The 27,796-nt window shown below is 36.6% G+C and overlaps 2 protein-coding genes and 1 long non-coding RNA gene across 3 annotated transcripts; 1 reads left to right on the forward strand and 2 right to left on the reverse strand.

The window, feature by feature from the left end:
* Window positions 1–2,427: 2,427 nt before the first annotated feature.
* Window positions 2,428–7,622, forward strand: LOC109243491 (poly(U)-specific endoribonuclease-B-like). Its single transcript, XM_019410434.1, has 8 exons — window positions 2,428–2,636; window positions 2,712–2,777; window positions 2,896–2,964; window positions 4,777–4,836; window positions 4,915–4,980; window positions 5,372–5,980; window positions 6,905–6,976; window positions 7,115–7,622. The coding sequence occupies exons 1-8, from the start codon at window positions 2,523–2,525 to the stop codon at window positions 7,346–7,348; spliced, it is 1,290 nt and encodes a 429-aa protein (XP_019265979.1). The 5' UTR covers window positions 2,428–2,522; the 3' UTR covers window positions 7,349–7,622.
* A 1,959-nt stretch (window positions 7,623–9,581) lies between these two features.
* LOC109243493 (centromere protein O) lies at window positions 9,582–18,420 on the reverse strand. The gene is made up of 13 exons (XM_019410435.1): window positions 18,272–18,420; window positions 18,105–18,154; window positions 16,362–16,410; window positions 16,236–16,284; window positions 14,256–14,326; window positions 13,639–13,697; window positions 13,307–13,408; window positions 12,856–12,913; window positions 12,540–12,676; window positions 12,353–12,409; window positions 11,372–11,469; window positions 10,558–10,763; window positions 9,582–9,896 (listed from the first exon to the last, which is right to left on the reverse strand). The coding sequence occupies exons 2-13, from the start codon at window positions 18,114–18,116 to the stop codon at window positions 9,826–9,828; spliced, it is 969 nt and encodes a 322-aa protein (XP_019265980.1). The 5' UTR covers window positions 18,117–18,154; window positions 18,272–18,420; the 3' UTR covers window positions 9,582–9,825.
* A 1,337-nt stretch (window positions 18,421–19,757) lies between these two features.
* Window positions 19,758–23,522, reverse strand: LOC109243494. The gene is made up of 2 exons (XR_002070571.1): window positions 22,913–23,522; window positions 19,758–20,053 (listed from the first exon to the last, which is right to left on the reverse strand). It is a non-coding gene; the product is annotated as an uncharacterized LOC109243494 (long non-coding RNA).
* Between the last annotated feature and the right edge of the window lie 4,274 nt (window positions 23,523–27,796).

Below are 27,796 nucleotides of genomic sequence, written 5' to 3' on the forward strand. Positions count from 1 at the left end.
GAACACATTAGCATATAAGTTCACTGCATTATCATATTTAAATTTTTATTTGAAATAATTTTAAATTATTTTTGAACTTCCAAATTAGTTGGAAGTGTGTCCAATTTAATTTATGTATTGACACTTGGCACAATAATATGGCTTTGCTTCTCCTATTCTATATAGATAGATTTGCACTAAACAATGTATTATAACCCAATCTGCTAAACTCAAACTCATTCTTTTATGGGTAACTTACACAAATGTCCCAAATAAATCTCAACTTACCAACCTCTAGCCATTAGTCATAGACTTACCAAAACTAGCCAACAAAAATTGAAAAACCAAATAATAGAGTTCTTTCTCTCAAAGAATCACATGCAAAAATCACCTTCCATATTTTTAAGCGTGATTGGCAACATTAGATACAAGACCGAAAGGAAATTTCATGGACGGGGTGGCAAATAAGGTGATGAAATACAAAAACCTATACAATATTCCAAATTTCTAAACAAAAAAGGAACTTTTTCAATGGGTATAGTTGAAATTCATTGGAAATATATAGATAAGTCAATATACAAAATTTGAGGAAGATTGGAGGTGATTTGGACTGGTTTTGTATCAAAATTCGTAATTAAATCGAGTTAAAAAAAGTCTTCTGCGACACATGTATCAAACATGTATCACGCATGTATCACACACGCAGGTATACATGGATATACATGTGATACACAGTTGATACAAATATGATACATATGTGATACACATATCATTTTTTTTCATATGCAGCTTTTACTTCAAATTTTCAATTCAAACCACCTCAAAACTTCACCAAACCATCCCAAAAATGAGATTCAAGCTCCTTAAGTTGTGCCTAATCTATTCTAATAACACCAACTCAAAACAAAGCAAAAATTTGATATTTTTTGCTACAAATAACTAATTGGCTAATTTGGCTAATATTAGTAATATTTTATCAATTGGCCAATTTTTGTAATGAGCAACTTATAAATGGACATAGCTAGTAATTTCCCTTCTTTTATTGTGTAAAAATTGCACGGGGCGCCCTATTTCGGCGTCCCTTTTTAACCTGTAGCCGCTTTGTCTTTCTGTTTCCACCCGTACCCACTTTTTAAAAAACTTCAGTTTCTCTTTCTCCTCCCCTTCTCCTTCTTCATTTTCTCATTGTCTGGAAACACAACTCCGTGAGGACTGAGGAATGATATGGTCATACCATTGATCAGAAAAAGGCACCAATTTTTATCCAACAAAAAAACAGCAACACGAAAATCAAATATGTTGTAATATAGATAAAACATAGAAACCGTAAAGAAAATGAAGAAACTGATCATCAGCGATCAGAGATTCAAATGTTAAAAAGAAACTTCAGCTCTATAGCTGAAGTTTTTCAGTTACAACACAAAAACTTCAGCTCTAGAGCTGAAGTTTTCCGGTTACAAAGACAAAAACTTCAACTCTAGAGCTGAAGTTTTCCAGTACAAAAGAAAAACTTCAGCTCTAGAGCTGAAGTTTTTATTTTATAACTGGCAAACTTCAGCTCTAGAGCTGAAGTTTCCCTGTTACAAAGACAAAGCTGAAGTTTTCCAGTACAAAAAAAAAACTTCAGCTCTAGAGCTGAAGTTTTTATTTTATAACTGGCAAACTTCAGCTCTAGAGCTGAAGTTTTTATTTTATAACTGGCAAACTTCAGCCCGGTTAGTAAACAAAAACTTATAAAATAAAACTTCAGCTCTAGAGCTGAAGTTCGCGAGTTACAAAACAAAAACTTCAGCTCTAGAGCTGAACTTCAGGCCCGGCTACTAAAATACTGAAGTTTTGTGTGATTGCCTTTGCTACTTCAGCCCCGTGTGCTGAAGTTACGCGAAAAAGCGGGTACGCTTGCAATTTTTTTTGCAAAGCGGGCACAGGTTAAAATGTGGTACAAAAAGCGGGTATAGATGCAAATGCCCCTTTTATTGTTAACTATTTTCATAATTAAATAATTATCTATTCATATAAATACCTTTTTTCTCACAGAGAGAGTGAATGAACACGAACCAGACCAACATTTATGTATTTTAACAAAGTTATCTTATGAGTCAATTTGAGCAATTTAGATAGTCCAAATTATCTCTAAATGATTTAATTTATTTTGTACCAAACTGCTACCAATGAATCTGTTTTTCTATGCAATATAAAATTCTAAAATAAATCTTGAAATATTGCTAAATATATTTCTTATATTATCAACTAAATCAAACATGACAAATGGCTGGCTTTTATTTGTGTATTGAGATATTCTTGACTTTCTTACGTTTGAAGTCAAACGACTTTCTCCATGTAGTCATTTAAGTCCCTACTGTCGGCAAAACATTATCAAAAGAACCTCATACTTCAAAATATTCACATAAATACCATTACCCGCCTATGCCAACTTCATTCAACCGCTATTATTAAACACAATCAGATCACACTAGCAGTCTCTCTCAAAAAAATCTCCCAAAAAAAGGAGGAAAAAGATCCAGTTGTTGATTTGATTAGCAATGGAAGGATTAGTAAAAGGGTTGTTGAATGTGGCCTTGGGCAATGATGAAAATGATGATAGGAACAATCAATCTGGTGATCGTGATGAACGGTCAAGATCTACTTGGGCGCAGGTTAGCACTCGTCACTGCCACTTTAAAAAGCTTCCCTTTTTAATCTGTGCTAATGGAGTATGCTAATATGTGCAGGTGGTGTCAGGGGATCAAGAAGATGAAGGGATTAGCAGCGATCGTAAACATGGATATAATAGAGAGGTTAATTAATTTGGTTTTTCTGACTAGAAGTTGAATAAATAAATTAGTGTTGACTTTTTGAGTTTAAAAGGTTTTGATATTTTTGGAGTCTTTTTTATTAATTTAGAATATTTGGCAGGAAGAGAGATATGGGAGAAATGAGGAGTGGAAATCCAGTGAATCAAGGCCTCACATGGTGCCCCAAAAGGTGCATACAAGTATTCTTTTTTTGTTGATTTTGTAAATTTTAACAGTGTCTTTGAGATTCTATAGTGTAAAATTCATGAATATGAGACACCCAAATCTTGAATTTTTGTGCTTATTTAAAAACTTTTTCTTGCTTTTAGAGTAGTTTTTGTGGTTAAAATATACTTCATTAATAAAGTTTGAATCTTTACAGCATTGATAATTAACTTGGCATTGATCTGCTGATAGAGTCTGTTTCTGTTGTATGAATGGATTTTCTTGGTTTATGAATTATCCCAAATGTAGTGGAAAGAGACGAGCCGAATAGAGTGGAATGGATATAGAGGATTCATATTTGTTCCCAATAGCTTGAGATCGAGACCTAATTGTTTGTTGTAGTAGTTTTAGTTAATAGAAAGTATTCGTTTGGTGAAGTGGGCGGGGATGGGAAAGGAAAAGAGGGGATGTTTTCTTACTCTTGTTTGTGTAAAGAAGGTGGAGGGCTGCTTGTACAGTTGATCTAGAGGTAGGATCTTTCGAGATGTAAATTCTAAGATTAGGGGATATGGATCCTAGTACTGATACGGATGTGAGGATTCGGCTAAAAATAATTCAAAAAATAAAAATATAAAAAATATCTCTAAATTATGAGAAATTTTGTATTCTCAAGTGTGGATGTGGGTATGAGATCCGTACGGATTTGGTCAAACAATTTTTGGTACTTTGACCACAACGGAAGGAAAAATTCGAGACGAGATACAATTTAGTTCTCGAAATCAGAACCAAAACTAGGGTAAATTTGAAAAAAAAATAGCATATCTTATGTAGGAAATCAATTATTTTACTTATCTACAACTTGAGAATAAAAAAGTAATTCACACTTTACAAGATATATGTAAGTATCCACAAAATTTCTCATAATTTAGATATATATATATATATATATATATATTTCTTTTGAAAAATATTTAGCCGGATCCCCGCACCCATATCCGTACTAGGAGCCGTATCCCCGAATATTAGAATTTACATTTCGAAGGATCCGACCTCTAGATCCGCACCCGTGTAGACACCCGCACTCGTGTCCAAGCAACTTAGCCCATACCCATACTAGTGTCGTGTCGACACGGGTGCGGCACCTACACTTCCATGTCGGAGCAACTTAGGATTTACGCAATTTGAATGAACAAGATGTAAACGCCAATTGATAAGAAAAAGGCTCTTGGTCTGGTGCTGTATGTGCTGCAAATTCTTACCCCCAATTAACTGTTTGGAGGGCAATAAAACTTGACCTTTTAGTATGGAAATTATTGTTGAAGTGCAAGGACATGTCTTGTATAGGATCTCAAGCAGTGTTGTCAAAGGCGCGCTTAAGCCTTGAAGGGATGTGCAAAACATGTTGAGCGCTTCGCCTCGCCTAGCGGGCACTTCAGTGTCATCATAAACGCTTTAAGGCATACTTTTTCTTGTCAATAAGCGCAATGCTGAAGAGGCGATACTAAACAATTAATATTTCACTTTATCATTTTTTTTTTAAATTTCTTTGTCCATATATTTGCTATTCATGCTTTTATAATTGGTCTTAGACTACACGTACATATTTTTATTTTTTCTCCATTTGTGTCTTTCTTCATTAAAGCTCATGCTTTATTTGCGCTTAAAGCCCCAACATACCGTATTTGCACTTTTCGCCTTTGATAACATTGGTCTCAAGTGGGTTGAAGAGATAAAGTATCATATCACAGGGGTGTGAAATACTTATGTAGTCAGTGTGAAGTAGCATGTTGTTTGCTGTTTCAATGGTCACTGTTCTCAGCCATCTCAAAACATGCAGGCTTCGCCTCAGGGGTATGAAAGAAATGATGACGAGAGGCAAGATAATTTCAATCAAAAGGTTGGCCTTGCTCAAGTATCATATCTATTTTGATCTTCCTCATGAAGGTATCCTCATGTTTTACTGGTATTCCTGCAGGAGGACGAGGTAAACAATGACGGCTGGGAGACGGTCCAGAAAAAGCCTACTAAACGGCATCAAAAGGTTATTATTTCACAACTTAGTGAACTAGTTTTACTGTCTAAACAACAGACATGGAGTAGATGTTTTTCCAGAATACAAGATTTGTTTCTTGTTACCAAGTAAAAGATGTGGAGGAAACTTATATTACTCCGTATACAGCAACAACAACAAAGCCAGTGAAATCCCACAAGTGGGGTCTGGGGAAGGTAGTGTGTACGCAGACTTTATCCCTACCTTGAGAAAAAACTATATTACTCCGTATATAGACCTAAAAGAGCACGGGGAAACTAAAAATATACTTCTCTCGGATGAAAGTAACAGATAGAGCAACTTTTCAATTCTTCAAGCTTTTCAGTTGTGCATTTAAAATTTACGTTGTGATCATATGGAAATTGTAAATATGCTGCAACAGGTTAAAATGGATAACTGGGACAATTACAAAATGCCCGTTGATGAGCAAGAATATTCCAATGAGGTTGAGTATGGAGTTGACATGGAACCCTCCGAAGAAGAGCTTTCAGATTTATCGAGAGCATGCAACAAGCTCTGGGAACTTGATCTTAACCGCTTAGTTCCAGGAAAGGACTACCAGATTGATTGCGGTGAAGGAAAGAAGGTTTACCAAAAGGACGATATGGCCGAAGGATGTTTATTTTCCTGGCTTAGTGACGACGTATTTAACAAGCCTACTTATTCTCGTTTCTGTTCCCTTTTAGATAATTATAATCCGCACCAGGGTTGTAAGGAGAATGTAACACCTCAAGAGAAGCAAGAACAAACAGCATTCATAGAAGAGATCAGTAGAACTGCGCCAATAAAATATCTGCACAAGTATCTATCATTGAAGCGCGTAGTTTCTGGTGATTATGAAGAGTTTAAGAGAATGATGACTCATCTCTGGTTTGACCTTTATAGTCGAGGTGGTACATCTGCTAGCTCTTCAGCTTTTGAACATGTTTTTGTTGGAGAGATAAAGGAGCACGGGGAAAAATCAGTTTCTGGATTTCACAACTGGCTTCAGGTGCACTTCTTTTCTTCTACTTGATGCCTTTACATTTATACTCTAGTGTATAAAGATTTTTAGATGCAAAGGGACAAATAGTTTGAATTGATAGATTATGCATATCTCATTATCTCCATCTAGTAGTAGTTGAAATTAGCAAGCAACTTTTTTTTTTTTTGAATAAGGTAAATTGTATTAATCAAAAGGGAGAGAACTCCCGTATACAGGAAGTATACCAAAAAGTAGAGAATTTACATCAGAACATGATTCTTTACAAAAGACGCCCAATCTTCTATACAAGTAGGGGCTATATGAGTGCGCACCAAAAAGCGATCAAAGATAAAAGACTATTCTTAAGATGTGAAAAAGGAGACTCAATCCCCTCAAAAGCTCTCCTATTTCTCTCCCCCCAAACTATCCACATGAGAGCTAACGAGGCAAACTTCCACGCCTTTTGCTTTCTTCTTATACGGAAACCGGCCCAGCTATAGCAAGCAACTTTATCTGCTTACTGACTTATATTGGCAAGTTTTAGTTCTTGAGTAAGATTAGAATTAGTTTCTGGAATTCATCTTTAACTTGCAGAGTGAAAGACAAAAAAGATTAAAACTGCTGAATTTGAATACAAAATAGAGAATTGAAGAGCCATAGTACCCTTTGCACTCTTCAGTAGCTGGATTTTATTTTTGTATATATATGACATTACTCTTCCCCTATACTTAAAAATTAATTTTGAAATTGCAAAAGTGAACGCGCATTGTCAAATTTATTCAGGACAACAACTCGCCTTATCACTGTTCAACAGATTCCATAACTTCTACCAATTTTCGTTAGTATATGTGCTTTTCACCATAAACTGCATTTGTGAGTGCAGAATTTCTGACTTATAGAAGGGAAATTAGCGAGCTTATATATTCTTCTTATACATTATGTTGTTTGCAGTTCTATTTAGAGGAAGCTAAGGGCAGTGTTGACTATCAAGGATACATCTTCCCTCGAAGGCGCGGAGAGATTGTAAGTCATACAACTATTAATTTGGGTCCTAGAAGCTGAAGTTTAAGGGTTCTAAATACAGTATGTCAACTTTAGTTTTCCTGTAACTATTTTGTATTCATTCAGCATGTTAACTCTTTTGCCTTCTTTCTAATGCAGCCTGACTCAGAGACTCAACTACTGACCATACAGTTTGAATGGAACGGCGTCCTGAAATCTGTGTCAAGCAGTTTGATTGGAGTTAGCCCTGAATTTGAAGTTGCTATCTACACTCTATGCTTCTTTGTTGGAGGGGAAGAGAACCATGTTGAGATTGGTCCATATCCTGTTAATATCAAATGCTATCGTTTGGGAGACAACATTGGATCTGCTTTTCCTGTGGCTGAGTGTTGAATGTAACACAGATCATTTCTGTGATTGCTTATTTGAAAAAGGATTACTCTCCTAGCTGCTGCAACATCCACTATAAGATTGACTAAAGTTATGGTGTACTGAACCATATATGTTTGTGAAGTATTACCTTTTGTTTAGATGATATATTTTTGCCAGGGTATTTATTGCTGTCATATTTCAACTGCCGGAGAAATGAAAATGTTGAATATTCTTTTCTCTTAGTTCAAGGTAATAAAGAGATTGCTGCTCAGCAAAGGCTGTCTGGTTTGTTATAGTCTTTTTCCAAAAGCTTTCTTTATCTTTTTCCGAAAGAACGACTCCTAGTGGACGTTTGGACATAAGAATTGTAAAATTCCGGTAAAATAAGTGGAAAAAAATTTCCAAGTAAAAATGGTACTACCTCCGTTCACTTTTACTTGTCACGTTTCTTTTTTCAAGAGTCAATTTGACTAATTTTTAAAGCTAATTAGCGTTAGATTTTCTTAATATTTTAAAATTAAAAATTAGATATTCAGAAACTATTACGAAAAGTACTACAATTTGTAATTTTTCTCATATCAATACGGTGAAATAATACATGTTAAAACGTTGGTCAAAGTTTATGTATACTTTCGAAAAGCGAAACATGACAAGTAAAAGTGAACGGAGGGAGTATTTAAAAATTAGAGTTGTGTTTGGACATAATAATATTTTGGGTTGTTTTTGAATTTTTATGAGTGATCTGAGTGAAAATTTTGAAAAACAACTTTTGGAGTCTTTCAAATTTTTGAAAATTCCAAAATTCATCCTCAAATGAAAATTGAAAATTTTATTGCCAAACGCTAATCTCGAAAAGTGTTTTTGTTTTTGTGAAAAAAATTTCATGGCCAAACGGGCTCCTAATTGAGTTAAAATTTCTTGGATCTCCCACAAGAGTTTTCTATCAAAATCAACCCTTAACCAGGCACCTTCTTCACCCCAAATGGGGAAAAATTTTAAAAATAGCCAGATTTACAACTGGTCATTTAAAAATAGTCCAGTTTCAAAAGTAATCGAAATTTAGCCACTTTTCATGTAACGATAAATCTGAGAGAAAACACTGTTCAAAATCCGGAAAATACGCCCGCATATTATACTGGAGTTCCAGGATAACTATGCTGGAACTCCCGTATAATATGCGGGAGTTCAAGTATAATTATGCTGGAACTCCTGCATAATATACTGGAGTTCCAGCAAGTATAAATGTCCAGTATAATATACTGGAGTTTGGAGCACCAGTGCTTCAGTCTCCCGTATATTATACAGGAGTCAGCAAAGTATACCGGTCCAGCATAATATGCTGGAGTTCGTACACAAATGCACCGAACTCCCGTATATTATACGGGACCGGTCTCTGTTGCAGCAAAATAGTGGCTATTTTTCATTAACTTGGTAAACGCTGGCTATTTTTGATTGACCAGTGCGAAAACTGGCTATACCGTGCTATTTTGACCCCCAAACGTGCCCTTCTCCCTGGTGTCAGAGCCAGAATTTTCACAAAAGAAAATCAAAATATAAAGTAGACACACGAAGAAGTGAAGGAGTTCAACATTATATATATATATATATATATATATATATATATATAAAATGTAATTTTTCGATAAGTGAGTGAAGAAAGGTGGCTCCACTACATCCACCTACCGCCTTCCACTACATTCATGTCGTTCACCTATGAAACTAGAGAGATTGCAGGGCTGAGTTGCGGCTTCAAATTTGTCCTCAAGTTTGATTCTTCTCTTTTCTGTTTTGGTGGCATATTTCATAGGGAATTATTCAAATGAATGACCTTATAAATACCACCAAGAGTGTGACTGAATGATCAAAAGTCTCAGGTTTGAACCCCAAATGATAAGGAGCGCTTCCCTTTGTACAAAGCCATACGTAGCGCGAATTCACATTTGTCGGTTCAATGAATTAATGATACCAGGCGCATAAAGCTATTAAAAACGACCTTATAAATGGGTTTTACTGAAGGAAGCAAGCAACTACTATATCAGTACCATTAACTGCTCAAAAATCAAACTTATAATATTTAACAAAGTGCCTCTGGAATGTGGCAGTGCAGGTCAAGTTCAGAATCGAACAGTTTCCGATGGCAGCTTTTCGGGCAGATCATAAGGCAGAGAACTTGATATTATCTTCACCTGGTGCACTGGCATTTGCAGGAAAGGAGTGGGGTAAGTATAGGAAAGCAAAATTTGTTCTCCCACAATGTGTGAATTGCGAATTCTCTCCCATTTCTTCCCCAAAATATGAAGGATATAATACATACCAAAGGCAATTTGTCTTGAACTAAGTAAAAGAGTCAATATTAAGGGAAGAAGACAATCGCTAGACCGGATTTTCAGAATATACAAGTATAACAAATAAAGTAAAAATATTCAGTTTACAACCACAGCATTCACTACACAGAATGCAATGAGGCAGCTGCTACTCCAGATCATGAATAACTACAACTATGTAGAGCTTGTGTGCTCAAACATGTCCTGCAGAGCTTGAGGAAGATTCAAGACAATTTCTGCATATGCTGCAAGAAGCAAGGTGTCAGCTACTAATCGACACATAAAATCAACTTTAAATGTAAATCAACATCCAAAGAAGCTTGGGGAGTTCTTTACTCTCACTCTACTCTATACTTTTTCTCCGAGGAGAAGGTAAGACACCCTTTTCCATATTTTATCAATGCCTTATTTCATCAACTGTATTCCCCACCCTCGACCCAAAAAGAAAGGAAAAAAAAAGTGGTTCATAGAACTATTTTACTAACAAAAGAACCTGAAAACTGGGTCTAAAGAAGATCGTTTTCAACCCTCCAAATAATAGGTAGGCGAAAAGTTTTGCATCTCCGCTTTAAGTCTACATCTAATTTAAAGTTAAGCTTTATAATTGTTGCCTTACCACCTCATGGATGGGTTCAATCTCTCTTTTAATGTCCTATGCATCTCTTCAGCGATAAGGGTTTTTAACCTTAGTTTAGTAATTCTTTACTAATTATACTTGATCTACCCAGAGCTGGAAAGTATACAGGAAGATATTTAGCCACCAGAAGACCTCTCGTGGCTCAGCCTTAAATTACCAAGTAAAGGAAATATATTAAGATTTTTCCTAAAGATTAACATAGAATATGCATTGGACAAACAAATAATACGTAAAGTAACAGAGATGGAATTCATATAAAGAAGCAAAACCTTCCGGCAGACTCATGGTCCGGAGTGCATCCTCTGCGTATGTCAAACGCGCTGGGATAGGGTGACTTCCTACTCCATTTCCTTTCTGACTCAAGGGAATTGTATCGGAGGATTTCCTGGACTGGTGCATAGGCCATGCCAAGACACTAACCCCAGAGGGAAGTGTAGAGATCAGATCAGCATATCTCAGACTAACTGTCACCTTCCTGCAAGAAGAAACCAAATGATGGTAAGAATTGGAGTTTGCAAGTTAAACCATAAATTGCACTCTGTTCAGTAACCAAGATTATAGATCAGACACTCGCTTTTGGCAGACATACAGATAATGAGATCTGAATAAACACTCGATCCAAAAATGTTGTTATTTAGAGGCTCACAAAGGCAAGTCATGTGTACACAAGATCCAACCAGAAAATGAAGAAATTCGCTACATATCATGAACAGGAGAGCGGGGTGAGGCTATGTTATAGGCTGATAGCATCATAAGGAGATACAATTGAAACCTTTTATCACCAGCCTAAGCTAAATCAAGTTGTGCACCACGAGTGTTATACCATATAAGTAAGTTGCTTCATAGTTCACGGTATTGTTAGTTTCTTTGAGTACTGATATTAGGAAGCTAACTTTATTCTTACATCTGCAGCCTAAATAACACAGTCCGGTTCACTTGATGCTTCTGTACAGTACTTCACAAGACCACTCAAGAGAAAAGGAAGATCCAAGTTGGAAAAGAGAAAATAAAACCTACAAAGCCAACCTCTCGTGAAGGATAGTGAAACGGAAGATACAATAACAGAAAGGAAGAAAAGCATACGAATCAAAATCTTCAAGCACAAACTCGATCATATGGTATGGAAGACTATGATAGAGTTCACCGATTTGATTTCCATACAACTCTTTAATAAGCCGAACCTGCAAAAGAACAAGTTGCATTTTACCAATACAAACATGCCAATGAAAAATATTTTTGATAGGTAAAATAACTTTGTACCTAAACGGCACTGAAGAAAAACCTATTAAATAACTACAAAAGCTAGATACTCTGTATGTTATCCATCATACAGTAGATCCATCCCCTCAACATAATTTTCATTGAATACTAAAAAGATTGTTGATTTTCTATTTTGAAGTTCTGAATTATAATATACCCCACATTCCAAAAGCCTCATTTCTACTCTGCTTTCCAGTTGATATCTTCTATTTCAGATTCTTATCTTTATTACTCCCTTCGTTTCAAAAAGATTGGCAATATTACTATTTGGGAAGTCTACGGGTTGTTTTTTTTGCCGCGATTTTCTTAAATATTTTATAAATATTTTCAATTATGAATTATTTTGACTTATATACTTTTTATGTAGTTTCTGAAAATATAAATTTTATTTTCAAAAACTTGAAGAATCTATGTCCAAATTCACAGCCAAAGTTAAGTACTTTGACCCTCGTACTCCGAACTATGCCAATCTTTTTGAAACGGAGGGAGTACAATGTTCTGCTGAAATCCTCTGTATTTGCATCTCTAGGTTCCTTTCTTCATCATCCAATGTCCAACCCCAAGGGTGATTCCACCTCTTTAATTCAACTATCACCTCTACTTTGTCCTAATTATTCCACAAAATCTTCTGTGAAACTAGCAAATGATTAACGACTTTGAAGACAGTCTCCAATGCAAAGTGGGAAAGAAGATTAAGTGTGTGATTCAAGCCCATGACTGAGCAAGAAACTGCTGAGTGATATCGTTCACCCAAAAAAAAAAGGAAGAACTCTGGTAATTCATTATCTCTAAGTTAGGGCATACCTGTTCCCTTCTATCTACATAGGCTTGCAAGAGATCTCCGACATGGTCAATAAATTTCTGAAGAAATCATGAATGCAAGTTCAGAAGTATCCAGTCAGTACTATACAGGAAAAAGTTAGGATCTAATACAAATGAAGCAATGACCATGTTAGAATAGGATCTAACACAAATGATGCAGTGACCATACTATTGCATTTGATGAGAGAAACTCATTTTCAGCTTCACGTATTGGCAAGAAAAAAGGAACTGTATGTTCCAGAACAGTCATCTTCTCAAGAAATGACTTGCTTTCAAGCACACAGTGGTATAGGTCACAAGATTCTCCTGTAAATTAGACAAATTGACATCATTCACTAGTAATCTAGATGAAAAATAAAATTTTGACCCCACCTACAACAGAATAAACTTCATTTGGGAAATTTGTACAGGTATATCAAGGTATGTATTGGAATGTTCCCAACTGGAAAATTGTAGCCACCACTAGACAATGGCACGTGATGTACCTGCAAATGAAGTCTCATATTGTATGCCAATCCTTGCTCCATCTAAGCAACAAATAAACTGCACGGAAAAATAGAATTTAAAAAAAAAAGGTCAGGCCTACATCCCTCACAATTCCAAGCTCCTCCAGCACTGCCAACTTGTTCTGATAGTAAACACAGCAAACAATATAGACCCAGCCAAACTAAACTACATGTCAACCGGCACTTAGTGGAAAGCCAAGATGCAGTAAGAAAAGAAAGCACAAAACTACTCAAATAATAAGAGTAGATCGACAATTTTTTTTTTATAAGCAAGAAATCTGAAGAGTAGATCAACAAATGAATTAGACACTACAAGAAAATGGTTTGAAATCCAGAAATCAGAACACATAACTTAAAGATCTTAAAGGATCTTTCACAAATAATTTTTCCTATAAGCCATGACAAATTGTAGCTACCAGGCACAACAGACCTTATTCCCAACTTTGTATGTAATCTTTTCATGAAAAGGACTTGGCAACTGGGTTGTGTCCCCTGGCATCTGCATGGCCTTTCTCTCTGCCTCCATATGTACCTAAGATAGATTGAATCATGCAAGAAAATTATGTGATAGAATCTGAGAACGGGAGCAGAAAAGTAGTAGAGTAAGCTAAAACATGTAGCTGTCTGAATCCGGCATCCTCTAATATGATGACAAAAAGGGAAAGATTACTGATTGCTTGGTTGGAAGGAGAAATATCTTAAGGAATAAACAAGCTTGGAGATGAACCGACACTCTGGATAAAATAATTTAACTGTACATACCCGCTCTCTTATTGTTGCTAATAAGCCATCATTCCATTGCTCGCCTTCTAAGCTAAGTTCTGCAAAAGAATCAAAATGAGACAGGAGTTACATATTGTATAGACTAGATCAAGTACATTTCAAGGATAACTGAGGATCAAACAGGACAGATCAAGGAAAGAACTCATCACTATATGTGGAACAAGAAGTAACATGCAGCAAAATGCAATGCTGACTTATAATAAGCTATCCCCACCGTGATCGATACACTAGCTACTGAAACAATTTTTTACAAATTCACTCTTTAAAGACATAGTTTAAACATCATAAAATCAAAAATGAATGAGCAAGTATTTAAGAAGCGCTTTTTTTCAAGTAGCAGTCTTTAAAAAACTTGCAGCCATATACCGCTGTTATTAGGTGCTCTCCTTAGATCAGATATCAAACAACATGGCACAAGTAACACTTGCAGAAGATAACAAGCGAAAATCAAGTATTAGACTAAACATTACGTTCCATATGATAAACGAACCATTCAAGTACTATTTGTGTGCTCACAACTTAAATAGAACACAACCAAGAGCAAGAGAAAAGAGAACATCAGGATTAGATGTGCTCTAGAATTCTACCAAAGTTACCTTGAGTTTGAGAAGCGCGTGCGGCTTCAAATTCCCTCTGTAGACGCTCAAAAATTGACTTGTCAGAGTCCCTAGAGAAAATTGTCACAGTTATTTGGTGATTCGCACCAATGTAAATGCAGAAAACACAACTATTATGGAAACAGAAAGAAAGCACCACTTTTCGGCTCCATCTTAGTAATCTAAGTGCTTGCAAAGATGCCATCATGCTCGGGAGATATGAACATGTAACTTTATCTGAGTCAAAAGTTTGAGCTCTTAACAAAATTCTTTTTGATGAAATAGCTCATAATTAAATTAAACTGAGAATTATAAGTCATAAGCTCTAAGTAAATTTAATTGGGAGAGTTAGAGATGGCAATGGGGCAGGGCAAAAGTAGGACAGGGTAGGGGATTACTTAAACGGGGCAGGGCAGGGCAAGGCGGGTCAAAGCACATTTTTAGAAAATTATAAATGGGGCAGGGCAGGTGGTAGGGCAAGGGTTTTAGCTGCAAAATTGATAAAAATAAACTGAAACTTTTTCATTTTTCAATACCATGTGTTTTCACTGGGAACATGCAAATGGATTGCGTATTGGTGGAAGTATCACTAACTTGTTAATTTGTTATTTTTATTTTTCTTTTCTTACTTTGTTATTTGCACTTAGTTTAATAAGCTTAAGTGTTTTACTGATACATGAAATAAAGTCCCTAGCGCAGACAATCTGATTTCTCTTTAGTAAGATATTTGGTCCTTTCTTCTCCTTGCAAATCTTTGAAATGATAATAATCAAAAAAATTCCAATTACAACTCCAAACTTTCATGAACATTTACTGAGTCAAACATGATACTATGTTGGTTTGGTTATTATTATTCATTTTTACAAACACACTCTAATTTCTTTTTCAAGTACTTGTAGAATATTCCCAAGCATATATACATCTTATGAAGTACAGGCTTAAGTTTCCTCAAATAATATAATTTGTTTGTTTATTAGAGTTTCCTTTCTTTTAACAAGTTTCAAATTTTACAGGTTATTAAATTCCATTGACTTTGTTTGCTTTTACTTTTGCTCAAATCGAAATTAGAATCAGACCCGTCCAAATAAGTAAGAACATGAAAACTTAAAAAATGAAGGAAAAAAAAATATAAGCTAAACAGGGCGGGACAGGGCAGGGCAGGGCAGGTTAAAAAAAGAAAAGCTGTTAAACGCGGCAGGGCAGGTCAAATATGTGGCAGGGTAAAGCTTCACCCGCCCCGCCCCGCCCTATTTACCATCCCTAAGAAAGTACATGTCAAACTTTCTGTCCAGTCCTACTTTTGTCGCACATTAAAAAGGAAGTAATTACACATTCTATATAACAAAAAATGTCTGATGGGACCCACATTTAATCTTATCAATAAACATTTTCTTCAATTTTATTCTTTAGAAACTAAAACTCAAGATATTCCTTGATGTTTTGCTAACCAAAAACAACTCATATCGTTGACTATTCTATTAATAAAAAGTGCACAAAGTCAAAGAGTATTTCCTTTTGATCAACCATTGGAATATGTTTTTTTAAATCGTACATGCTAAGACACAATGAATTGCAGGAAGTTCTATTTATTACTCCAACATTTCTGTGCGAAAAAGTCTTCTCATGATTATAAAGTAGATTAAGGATGCTGATAAATCTTCTTTTCGACTTTTCTAGTGGCGTTTCCATTTTCACGAATTCCTTTGTTCTTCCTTACCTTTACAATCCTCTATTCACATTCTTCCATTAAAGAATTCACTTATTCAAACCCTAGCCATCCTATCATCACTAATATCCAACCTGCAACTACATGTACACTTCAGCTCCTTTCTTAAACTTTGACCGAAAAAGAATGGAAGACTCTCTTGCTTGCAACTTTTACTATGTGTCATTTGTAGCAAAAATTCGAGAAAAGATGTGAGATTTAATGAAAAACTTAACTGATCATGTAAATACCAATCAAGTCTTAAGATTCAATACCTAGAAAGACGCTCTGCTAGCTCCGAATGTCTTTTAAGAACATTTGAAACTGCCAGCAAAAGGACAATATGAATGTGGGATGATGTAAGTGCCAAAAACCAAAGACACAAAAGAAGAGAAGGTTACATCTAGCCCGTACAGCGTCCAGATTTACATCCTCCTCTCGCATAAGAACCTAACAGGCAGCCAATAAAAGGTTATTTAACCTTTGAAAATATAAATAAAGTGGCCAATAAGAAATCCCAAAAGTTAGTCCTTTCCACTTCAAGAAAGGTTTATAAGCATTGACAATATAAAGACAATACGAAATCGCAAAAGCTAGTCCTTTTCCACTTCAAAAAACATGCATACACATGCGCTCACAATTTAACAATGCATGTTTCAAATAAGAGTGACATTACTTAACAAGTATTGGGGAGAGGTGATTAGGCATGACATGGCGCTGCTCCAGCTTACTGAGGACATGACCCTTGATAGGCGGGTGTGGAGGTTGGGAATTGGGGTAGAAGGTTCGTAGATAGGCATGCGTGTCTCCTTTTCATGCTGGTAGCATTAACATTAGTCTAGTATTTTCATAACTTCCTATCCGCAAATTTCTTTTGTTATATGTTGTTTCTTTCGCTTTATTATTCTATCACCTTATCTCTTTATCTTGTTGTTTTTACTACTTGTTATTTCTGTCTCTTTTAATTTTTCTATGAGTCAAGGGTCTGTCGGAAACAACATCTCTACCTTCACAAAGGTCGGGATAACATCTGCGTACATTCTACCCTCCCCGGACTCCACTTTGTGGGATTACACTGGGTATGTTATTGTTGTTGTATTATTTAACAAGTATGGCTATGTTAAATCTTCAGTAGACGCATGCCCTCAAGGGAGAGGGTCTAGCTTCCATTCTCAACGGGAGCAACACTAGGTCTTGCCATTTGACTAATCCATGGTAAACAGAACCCAACAACTGTGCTGGTAAGAGTTATAGGTAGCCGGAAAACTATCAACATGCGCACAAGCAGCCCCAGACACTAGTGTTGTTAAAAAGAGGATTTACTTTTAGCATCTGTTATCGATGACACCTCATAGTTTCTGTTTCACCTGTAATCTGAAAAGATGCTATCCTCCTTTTGGCTAGCCTTGGAAACTTTTCAACACTAGAAGTGCTACCTAGTGTACTATTCGTGCAGGTTCAGATTCTCACCAGGCTATTCCTTTCCCCTACACTGACCCTCCTTTTCCCCCAAAAAAGAACATTGCGGACAGTGGCGGAGCCATAAATTTATACAGGGGGATATAAAAAAAAATAGAATGTCACATATGGAATATGAACCTGTGATCTAAAGCAATTTTTGAACCCTCTTTGCCGCTGCACTGGACTCTTTCCTTTTATCAAGGGGATTCATCAGCTTACATATAACCAAAAAATTTATTGCCCTATTTTCACAGTATATTTCAACAATTATAAATTTTTAATGAAGGAGGTTTTCCCATAGCTCCGCCACTGTTTGCGGTGTCAAACCCAAACAAATGCATGCTCAGAGAAATAGCTGTAAACAAAATTGTCCGAGCTTATCTTAACATGAAGGGTGTTGTTTTTATATGCTAAACAAGAAGACCTAATTGTGGAAATTGGAAACAACATCAAGAGAAACAACTCTGATACAAAAGGGCTATCCTCAACAACATAGTTCTTCTAACTGTAATGACTGATTGACAAAGTACATAAATTTCAAAAGACAAAAACATGGATTTTCACTTTCATAATATACATTGTACTAAAAGCTGATAATAAAGAACCCCAATACGTGAAATAATCCAAAATTAAATAAAAATTCAGCAAAAAGGGCAAAAACTAAAGTTTTCCAATAAAATTACCATTTCTCCCATTTATAACAGCTTCACTCCTCCTCCTCAATTTGATTACACTGCAGGAAAACAAAACATAGAAATTAACAACTCGACTTGTGCAAATTTCAAAAAGAAGATCGTTTCTAAATCTTTTTTCTACCCAAAAAAAAAGTGAAGAAAAGTGATGAACCAACAATTAAAATTTAGAAGCTACTGTGCTCTCCATCACAAATTGAGTTAATAAAAATTCCTCGTCTTCAATGTTTCCTCGTCCAATTGTTGATCTTCCGGCAACTAGGAAACAGAAGTACAAGGTTTTTTCTTTTCTTGTTTGTTGTATTAGTTTTATGGAATTTTACTTGTCTGCCCTATAGTATTAAATATTACACTTCAGCCCCGGGTTGCGAGTTATGTTATTTTGAGATGATTGTGATGTTCATAAAAACCCGAAAAATCGAATCAAACCGAAAACTAAATTAAATTGATTTAAAAAATTTGATACTTTTTAGGTTTGTCTTGTTTTGGTTTTCAATTTTAAAAATCGATCAAATTTGGTTTGGTTTTGGTTTTAATCAAAAAATAATCAAAAAAATCGAACCAAACCAACTATAAAAAGAGCTATTTAGATTTATTATTAAACACACACACACACACATATATATATATATGTGTGTGTGTGTGTGTGTGTATGTGTGTACACGTACATTTTTATATAAAGTTTCAAAAACTTTATGGTACATATTAATCATTTATATTTTTAGTCTAGTTCTTTGCTATTTAATAATCTAATTCTTTGCCTTCACATTCTAGTTTGATTAGTAGTTTTCTTTTGCTAAGTACAAAAAGAATTTATTTCATGTTAAAAATAATCGATTTTTAATTGAGTATTTAAATTATTCATCATTATTTCATTCAATTATCATCAATATATTTTGGTAAATGATAGATTTCTCAAAGAGCAATTGATTTGATAGTGCTATGTTGAAAATGTAATCGCCGGAATATTCGTTTGGTAGTGTATATCTCATATTTAAGAAAAAGACCAATAAATAACCGAAAAACCGACAAAAATCGAATCGATAAAAAACCGACTTAATCGGTTTGGTTTGATTCCAATATTTGAAAAATCGACTTACTTGGTTTGATTTCTTTTTCGAAAAAATCGACTAAAACCGAACCATGAACGCCCCTAATTGTCACCATGGTAAAAAGAACTTCAATCTATCTTTTGATTTTACTAACTCATTGCACATTGGCCATTACTTCACTTGTCAAACACTGAAATCTCATTTTTTATATGTTGAAGTTTCGCCAACAGTATTTATCATTGTTTCAATTTTAACTTGTAGTAGATAAATTTAAAGTTGAAAAACTTATTTGAGGAAGTGAAAAATACTTTGACTCACAAGATCTTAATTTTTTTCAAGTAAAATTTATGTAGAAACATAAATTCAACCTTCAAATATTTTTTTTAGATTTAATTTTAAATATTCTTTTTTTCAAACCTTCAAATAATCTTATATGTGGTCAGATGTTTGGAGGCAAGAGATGCACTTGTGGCATATATTAGGGCGTAAGTGTCACATCCAAATTCTTCCTCCGAGATTTTGTCGTGACGACACCTAGTCTCTACGACTAGGTAAGCCTAACATTTGCAGAAATAAAATGAAAAACATAAAAGCTAACAACTAACAATAACTATAATTTAAATAAGCATTTGAGATGCCGCTTGGCATATACAATAATCAACTCCCGAAATATACACAACTCTCCCAAGACCCGGAATACCATAAGTCACAAGCTTCTAAGAATTTCTAATTGTTCTATACATCAATGTCTAAAGAAATAAGGGAAGAATCAACATAAGGGGATAGAGGGGGACTCCGAGGTCTATGGACGCGGAAGATGTACCTTGAAGTCTCATGAAGAGCAGCAACCGTGCAACTAAACTCGAGGATGGTAGGATGTACCTGGATCTGCACACGAAAAATATGTGCAGAAGAGGCATGAGTACACCACAACGGTACTCAGTAAGTGCGAAGCCTAACATCGGTCGAGTAGTGACGAAGTCAGGTCAGGGCCCTACTAGTATATATATATATATATATATATATATATATAATAAGACGGAACAAAAATATCGCAGTAAAATACAGACTTAAATTTAACCGGAAGTAAATCACAGAAGGGATAACAGTACAATACACAAAATAGCAACAGGGGATCTTCCGAGATACCTCTAGTAGTCCTAAACGTAAATGTGCAGGGGGATCTCCCAGAATACCGTTTCGTAGTCCCAAAGTAAATATGAAAGGGTATCTCCCGGATACCGTCCCGTAGTCCCAAAGTAAATGTGCAGGGGGATCTCACGAAATACTGTTCCATAGTGCCAAAGTAAATATGCAACTCAAACAATGAATATAACAGTTAGAGTAGAGATCCTACAGTTTCGACTAAGTACAAGTCAAGAGAAAAGCAGGAAAATTCACTACGCATGCTGCACAGAGTTCAGATAAGCACTTAAGACACGTAGACATGCTATTCTAAGCTAAACAAGATAATTACACATGCTGATAGAACTCAAATAAGAGGAAACAGGTTATTACTCAGTAAAAATCGGATTTTACAACAAATAGCCTGTGTACGCACTCGTCACCTCACATACACGACGCTCACATATCAAAACAGTACCAAATCCTAAGGGGAGTTCCCCCACAAGGTTAGGCAAGCCACTTACCTCGAACTAAGCTCAATCACTCGATAACAATGCCTTTTCCACGAATATCTGGCTTCGAATGGCCCATATCTAGCCAGACACAATTACATATCATAAATACAACTATAATAAACTAACCTAATTAATGAAATCAAGACTTTAACAAGAAATTAGAAAATCACCCTAAAAAGCCTCCCCGGGCCCACGTCTTGGAATCAGGTAAAAGTCACAAAATGTGAACATCCATTCACTCACGAGTTCACTCGTACCAAAATTATCCAAATCCGATGTCAAAATCCCAATCAAAACCCAAAATCTTAGTTGAAGAACTTCTTCCCATTTTTTTCTCAATTTTCCACCCAAATCAGAAATTAAATGATGAAATTAAAGATAGATTAATGGGATATAACCAAAATCAAGTGTAGAATCATTACCCAATCGATGTCTCTGAAAATCCCCCCAAAATCTCGTCCAAATTCGAGCTCCCAAACTCAAGTTTTGACAAAAATCGCCAAACCCTTATTTTTGAAATTTTATATTCTGCCCAGTTAATTCCTTCTTCGCGAACGCGGTCAAAGTCTCGCGTTCGCGTTGAACAAAAATCATTGACCAAAAAATCCTTTTCCACGAACGCGAGGGACCTCTCGCGAACGTGTACCTTTCACTTCCTGATGCTTCACGAACGCGACACACACTACGCGAACGCATAGAACAATCCATGGGGTCCCCAGCTGCTCCACTTCCTCTACGCAAACGCGATGCCTTACTCGCGTTCGTGATTGCACTGATCCTCAAACCTTCGTGAACACGGCCCCATCTTCGCAAACGCAAAGAACAACTTCAGCTGGCTTCCCGGATGCTTTACGCGAACGCGAGACCTCTCTCGCGAAAGCGATGAAGAAAAGTCTGCAACAGAAATACTAGAAAAATCTGATATCTCTCACAAGTCCAAAATGATCCGTTGAGCATCCGAAACACACCCGAGGCCCGGGGACTGTCACACCTCCTTTTTACCTACACCCCCGAGGAAAGGGTATATAGGGAGTTTTTCCAATTTAAGTGACAATCGACACGGGATTATTTTATTAAAATCAGAGTCGCCACTTGGGATAATTTATGGTGTCCCAAGTCACCGGTTTCAAATCCCGAGTCGAGGAAAGATTGACTCTGTTTTACAATCTGCGAACACAGAAATCCGGGTAAGGAATTCTGTTAACCCGAGAGAAGGTGTTAGGCATTCCCGGGTTCCGTGGTTCTAGCACGGTCGCTCAACTGTTATTATTGGCCTAATTATCTGATGTAACTACACATTTTAAACCTATGTGCATTTTTTAACTTTCTATCCGCTTTTAATATTTCAGGAAATTTCAAGGTTATTTAAAACACATCGTAAGCCACGCTACATGAAATGCACCCGTGGTTCACGACACGTTCTATTTAACCTTGACAGAAATTAGAATCGGGTCACATGAAATGCACACCCGAATTGAGATTTACGTATCGTGACCATGCCATGAGAACCGTACCCGTAATCACGATAATTTATTATTAACACGCTTAAAGCAAATCATATTGGCTACTATATATTATAGAAAAGCAGAGTTAAAGAAACCGATGTAGGCCTACGAGAGTTAACACGCAACTTGCACAAGTAGTGTAACTAGAGATGTCAAGTAAAGGAAACTAAAACCATATTAATTTTTATATCTAGTGATACTGAATTTTTCAAACAATTAAGAGGAAAAAAGGTTATGGAACCAATATTTCTAGCATAAACTTTCAAAAACATGATAAGGAAAAATCACTTTGTCCAATTGGATTTAGTCAGATTATTCCAAACCAACCCATTCTTATTAAGAACAAAGATATATTTGGACATCAAACCTGTTTCAACGACCAACCAAAAATCCGATGAGATCCATTTTAATTACTCAACATCAATAATCCCAATAATATCACAATATGGATATATAAACCAACATTCCCAAGTAAATGCAAAAAAACAAAAGGAAGAAATAATGGCAAAAAACAAAAAAAAAAAAAAAACAGCAATGAATCAATTATAAGGAAAATTCATCAAATGCCAAAACAGAATGAAATTGAAAGCAAGAAACTGAACCTTTAAAAGAATTTCAGACGGAACCTTCTTCAATATTTGATTCAATACAAAGAGACAACTCCAAAATGAACCGTGCAACAGCAAATTCAAACAGGGGTCACGGACTTAAACCTCGAACTGCAACCTGAACCTCGACTCATCCGCGTCTCAACCAACCGCAGCAGCAACAAAATCGAACAAAAGGCAACTAAATTTCGAACCTAAGCTAGACTGAATTTGCTCGGCACGAATGGAAACAACGACTCCGAACCTCGATGGCAACTAGTGACGACAACGAATCCGAATCCACCTCTGTCCCTTCGCACTCTGTTTTTCCCTCAATCCTCTCACTGTTCAGTCACTCTCTATGCGTGTATGCGTATCTTCCGACGAGTTTCAGTGAAAGAGGGCTGGGGTGTGGCGGATTTCAGCGCAAGGAGTCGGGGTTGCTGTTGATGTTATGGGGTGTAGAAGAAGGCGGTTAGATGGGGAGGTCGTTTTTTGGTGTTCAAATGGCGCGGCTTCAGGTCTCGTGAAGAAGACGAAGCCGAGGGGGGTGGGGTTCGTCTGCGGCTGTCAGCAAAAGCTGCGGTCAGCTTTCCTTTTTTTTTTTTTTAGCTTTTTTGCGTTCTCTTTGGTGTATTTTTAGGCATTACTTTATAGGTAGAGTCTACGTTTAGGTTTACATTTTATGTATTTTGCCAATTAGTCCCTAGGTTTTTTGTGTATTAGGTCCTTAGGGTCTTTTTTATTTGTTTTTTTATTCCAAAGAAGGTCTAGAAGGGTCACTAGGCTTAACGGACTAATCCGAATTGGGCCAAGAACTGGACTCTAAAACTCATAAAATTGTGATCCAACACCTTAATTGACTCCTTTTAAAATAAGATAAAAATACTACACAATGCAAAATCTATAATGAAACTATTATATATTTTTTGTATTTTCAAGATTATGTAAAGGCAAAAATAAGGTACTATTTTTTTGTATATTTTTACGTAAGCTAAAATATTTTTTTTTAATTTTCATTTTTATGACGAAAATAAAGTAAAGAAGTCAAAAATAGTTGAAATAGCTATATTAGGCCAAAATTAAATATTTACATGCTAAAATATAAAAAATCTTGGGGAGGGTAAAAAATCACATGTCTACAGCTGCCCCTCTTTGACTGGAAAGACGAAGTATTTTCAGACAAAGAACGACTAGACAGGTTTTTTGACCCGACCCTTATTTAAGGAGACCAAAACTAAGAGAAAATGGGAGTGTGACCGAGCCCTGGTGTCACGACCCAAACTGGAAGGCCATGACTAGCACCCGGCCATACTTACCGAGCACCAACATACATTTTATCTAACCTTCTTTATTATCTTTTAGGGCTGACGAGATCAATATAAATGGTAGACATGGGTCGTGGACAACCAACAATAAAATATGATTGCATGAACATACATAACATGGGATGACTAGACAATCAAGAAACCATATATAAGGTACGAGCTACCACGCTACCATGAGAGACTATACAACAAAAACCAGCCGACAAGGCCTACCAAACTATACATGAGTCAACACATGTCTATCAGCCTCTAAAGGAACATAAGTGTTGCAACATAGCCGGAACAGGGCCCCGACATACCCATAATATCTATAACAAAAATGCATACCAAGACCACGGCAAGTCCGAAGAAGGGATCTCGCCAATCACCGCTGAACTGGACAACCTACTATGGTGGGGGAGCTGCGCCTGCCTGTCTATCAGGTTCTGCAGCACGACATGCAGCGTCCACAAATAAAAGGACGTCAGTACGAATAAAGTACTGAGTATGTAAGGCAGGGAACCATAAGTACGAATAGTAATGTAAGCAGGGATAGAGAATAAACAACCTGTAACATCTGGGTACCTCTAAGGGCTACTGACATGAAATGCGTGATACATATGTATATATACATAAACTTTTAAAACATACGCCTCTGTGGGCATCATCATCATCATATCGTACCCGGCCATAATAGGCTCGGTAAAAACGTACCCGGCCATCATAAGGCTCGGTAGAATCGTACCCGGCCACGTGGAGCTCAGGAAAACCCAACTGATCAGTGGTTGCACAATAGGTGCCATACCCGGCCGTCTATAGCGCGGCTTGGTAGAGTAAGATATATATATATATATATATATATATATATATATATATATATATATATATATATAAACCTTTCGGAGTGACGTAAGGTCGTATCCTGTGTACACGTTATTAGGACTAAATCTTCACCATGAACCTTATAAGAATCAGGAAGTACCAATAACATTGATAACATAAGAATAAGAGAAGCAACATCAACATCATTCGTTCCATAAGAGGGGAAACAATGTAAGTACTGCTAGCTTCTAAGAGTAGAGTATCTTTGGAAGCTCGTTCATTACATTATGTACAATCGGAGTCGTGCAAAGGAAGGAAAGGGATAGCCTCACATACCTTGTATATACTGCCCCAATCTCAAGCTATGCAATTTTCACAACTCCTTAGTCTACAATAAGAGAAACGATACTATAGTTACCATTCAAGCGTCATAACTATTATGTATCGACCACAACCTATTTTACGATGAAACGGACAGCACCTCCCCTATATATATGACTTCACACAATTCCAAACAATCACCAAACAGCCCAAACAACATCAATAATAATCATATTGAGCCTCCCAAAACAGTCCACGCACAACCAAATCACTTCATACATACGACGGCCACCGTAGTCGTGTCAAACGACCCGGAAATGTTACGAAGAACTACCAGCCCACAACCCTACATCTATATGGTGTTTCTCCACACCCTTCCTCCTCCAAAACTCCACAAAACAGTAGTAAAACACGCAGCCCAACAGCAACACAAAACAGTCCACAAAACAGTCCGCTACAAGTGAATAACTCGAACTCACGGCTTCCGATCACCGTCCCGTGAGTTCTTACATGTATAGAACGAATTACCATGAATTCACAGCAGAATAAATGTATGAAAGATAGCAGTAAACTCACCTTACTTGTTGGATAACTCAGCCCTTATCTTGGTTCTTCAAACTCTAGGGTTTACCCCCAATTTGAACTTGAAAGAGAGGGAAAATCAATTAGGGTTTGTGGATAATTTTTGGGAGGAAGTTTGTAGGGGTTTAGGTCTGGTTATTTGTGAAATATAATGAGGGATATATTGCAGGAGATAAGCCTTTTAATGGGCTCTTGGTCTGACCCGAAATTGCCTCTTTTTGGGCTATCATTTAACCAAATAGGTGACCCACCTACTTGTCACCTAGCAGCTTGTGCAGTCTCGTAAAAATGTCTATATCTCTCTACTCCAATGTCGTATTGATAAACGGTTTAATGCGTTGGAAACTAGACTCATAGATCTTCAATTTGGTGGGTAGATTACCCCGTAATTCCAAGTATATTGGGAGAAAAGCTTAATAACATTTGACCTAAAGTTTAAGTAAAATTATGAACCTAAGTTGCAACAACTCTTGTCGACTTTTGTTTCATAACTCATTTGACTTCAAGACTATGATACGGATATTTTATGATTCATATACCTTAAAATACGACCTCTTGATAGTATTAAGCACCCCTAGGTTTACCCAAAAATACGGCTGACAACATCCTTGATTCGTTTAACTTCTAATACTTGTTAACCACCCTTATACACCTTTGTATCATTTAAGACCAATAGGATTAACCTCTTATCATCTTAAAGATAATATCTTCATGGATTTACGTCGACGACCTTATGGTATGAACAAACGTATGTGAATATGGGTTGTAACACCTGGTTTCTGAGCTTCCTACATATCCTTGGCTATAAAGAAATCAGGCCACGTGTAGTTCAGAAGTGAGTGAGATGACGGAGTACCGAGGTGGAGAGCCGATCGAGCTGCCGTTCCGTCAAGGTTCCGGTCCGCGGTCCTGTTATTATATCAAAATCAAAAGAAATGAAAAAGACTAACTAAGCCTGTCAACTACGATTTACAATCGTTCATCCTCGAACGAGCATAGAGACATACCTGAAGTGGTGAAAAGATGAGGATAACGGCTGCGCATATCCTGCTCGCTCTCAAAAACGCAGCGAGACCAATCCGCGACGCATCACAATAGACAATATAAGACCCCGAACCTGTAGGCAATACCCATGCTAGGGTTGTAGTCAAAGCTGTCTTGAGCTTTTGAAAGCTCTCCTCACACTCATCTATCCGCCTGAACGGAGCACCCTTCTTGGTCAGCCTGGTCATAGGTGCTGCAATAGATGAGAATCCCTCAACAAATCAACGGTAATACCCCACCAAACCAAGAAAACTCTGGATCTTTGTAGCTGAGGACGGTCAGGGCCAACTCTGCACTGCTTCCACCTTCTTTGGATCCACCTTGATCCATTCACTCGACACTACGTGACCCAAAAATTCCTCTGAATCCAACCAGAACTCATATTTTGAGAACTTTGCATATAACTTCTTTTCTCTCAAGGTCTGAAGCACAGTCCTCAGGTGCTGCTCATGATCCTCCTGGCTCCGGGAGTACACCAGAATGTCGTTAATAAACACAATGACGAATGAATCAAGATAAGGCCAAAAATACACTGTTGATCAAATGCATAAATGTTGCTGAGGCGTTGGTCAACCCAAATGACATCACAAGGAACTCGTAATGACCATACTGAGTCCTGAAAGCAGTCTTCGAGATATCTGGCTCCCGAATTTTCAACTAATGATAGCCTGAACGCAAGTCAATCTTGGAAAACACTCTGGGACCTTGTAACTGATCAAATAGGTAATCAATACAAGGCAAAGGATACCTGTTCTTCACTATAACTTTGTTCAACTGGCGATAATCAATGTACATACGCATAGAACCATCCTTTTTCTTCACA

The sequence above is a fragment of the Nicotiana attenuata genome, unplaced genomic scaffold (assembly GCF_001879085.1).
Source record: "Nicotiana attenuata strain UT unplaced genomic scaffold, NIATTr2, whole genome shotgun sequence".
Taxonomy (NCBI): domain Eukaryota; kingdom Viridiplantae; phylum Streptophyta; class Magnoliopsida; order Solanales; family Solanaceae; genus Nicotiana; species Nicotiana attenuata.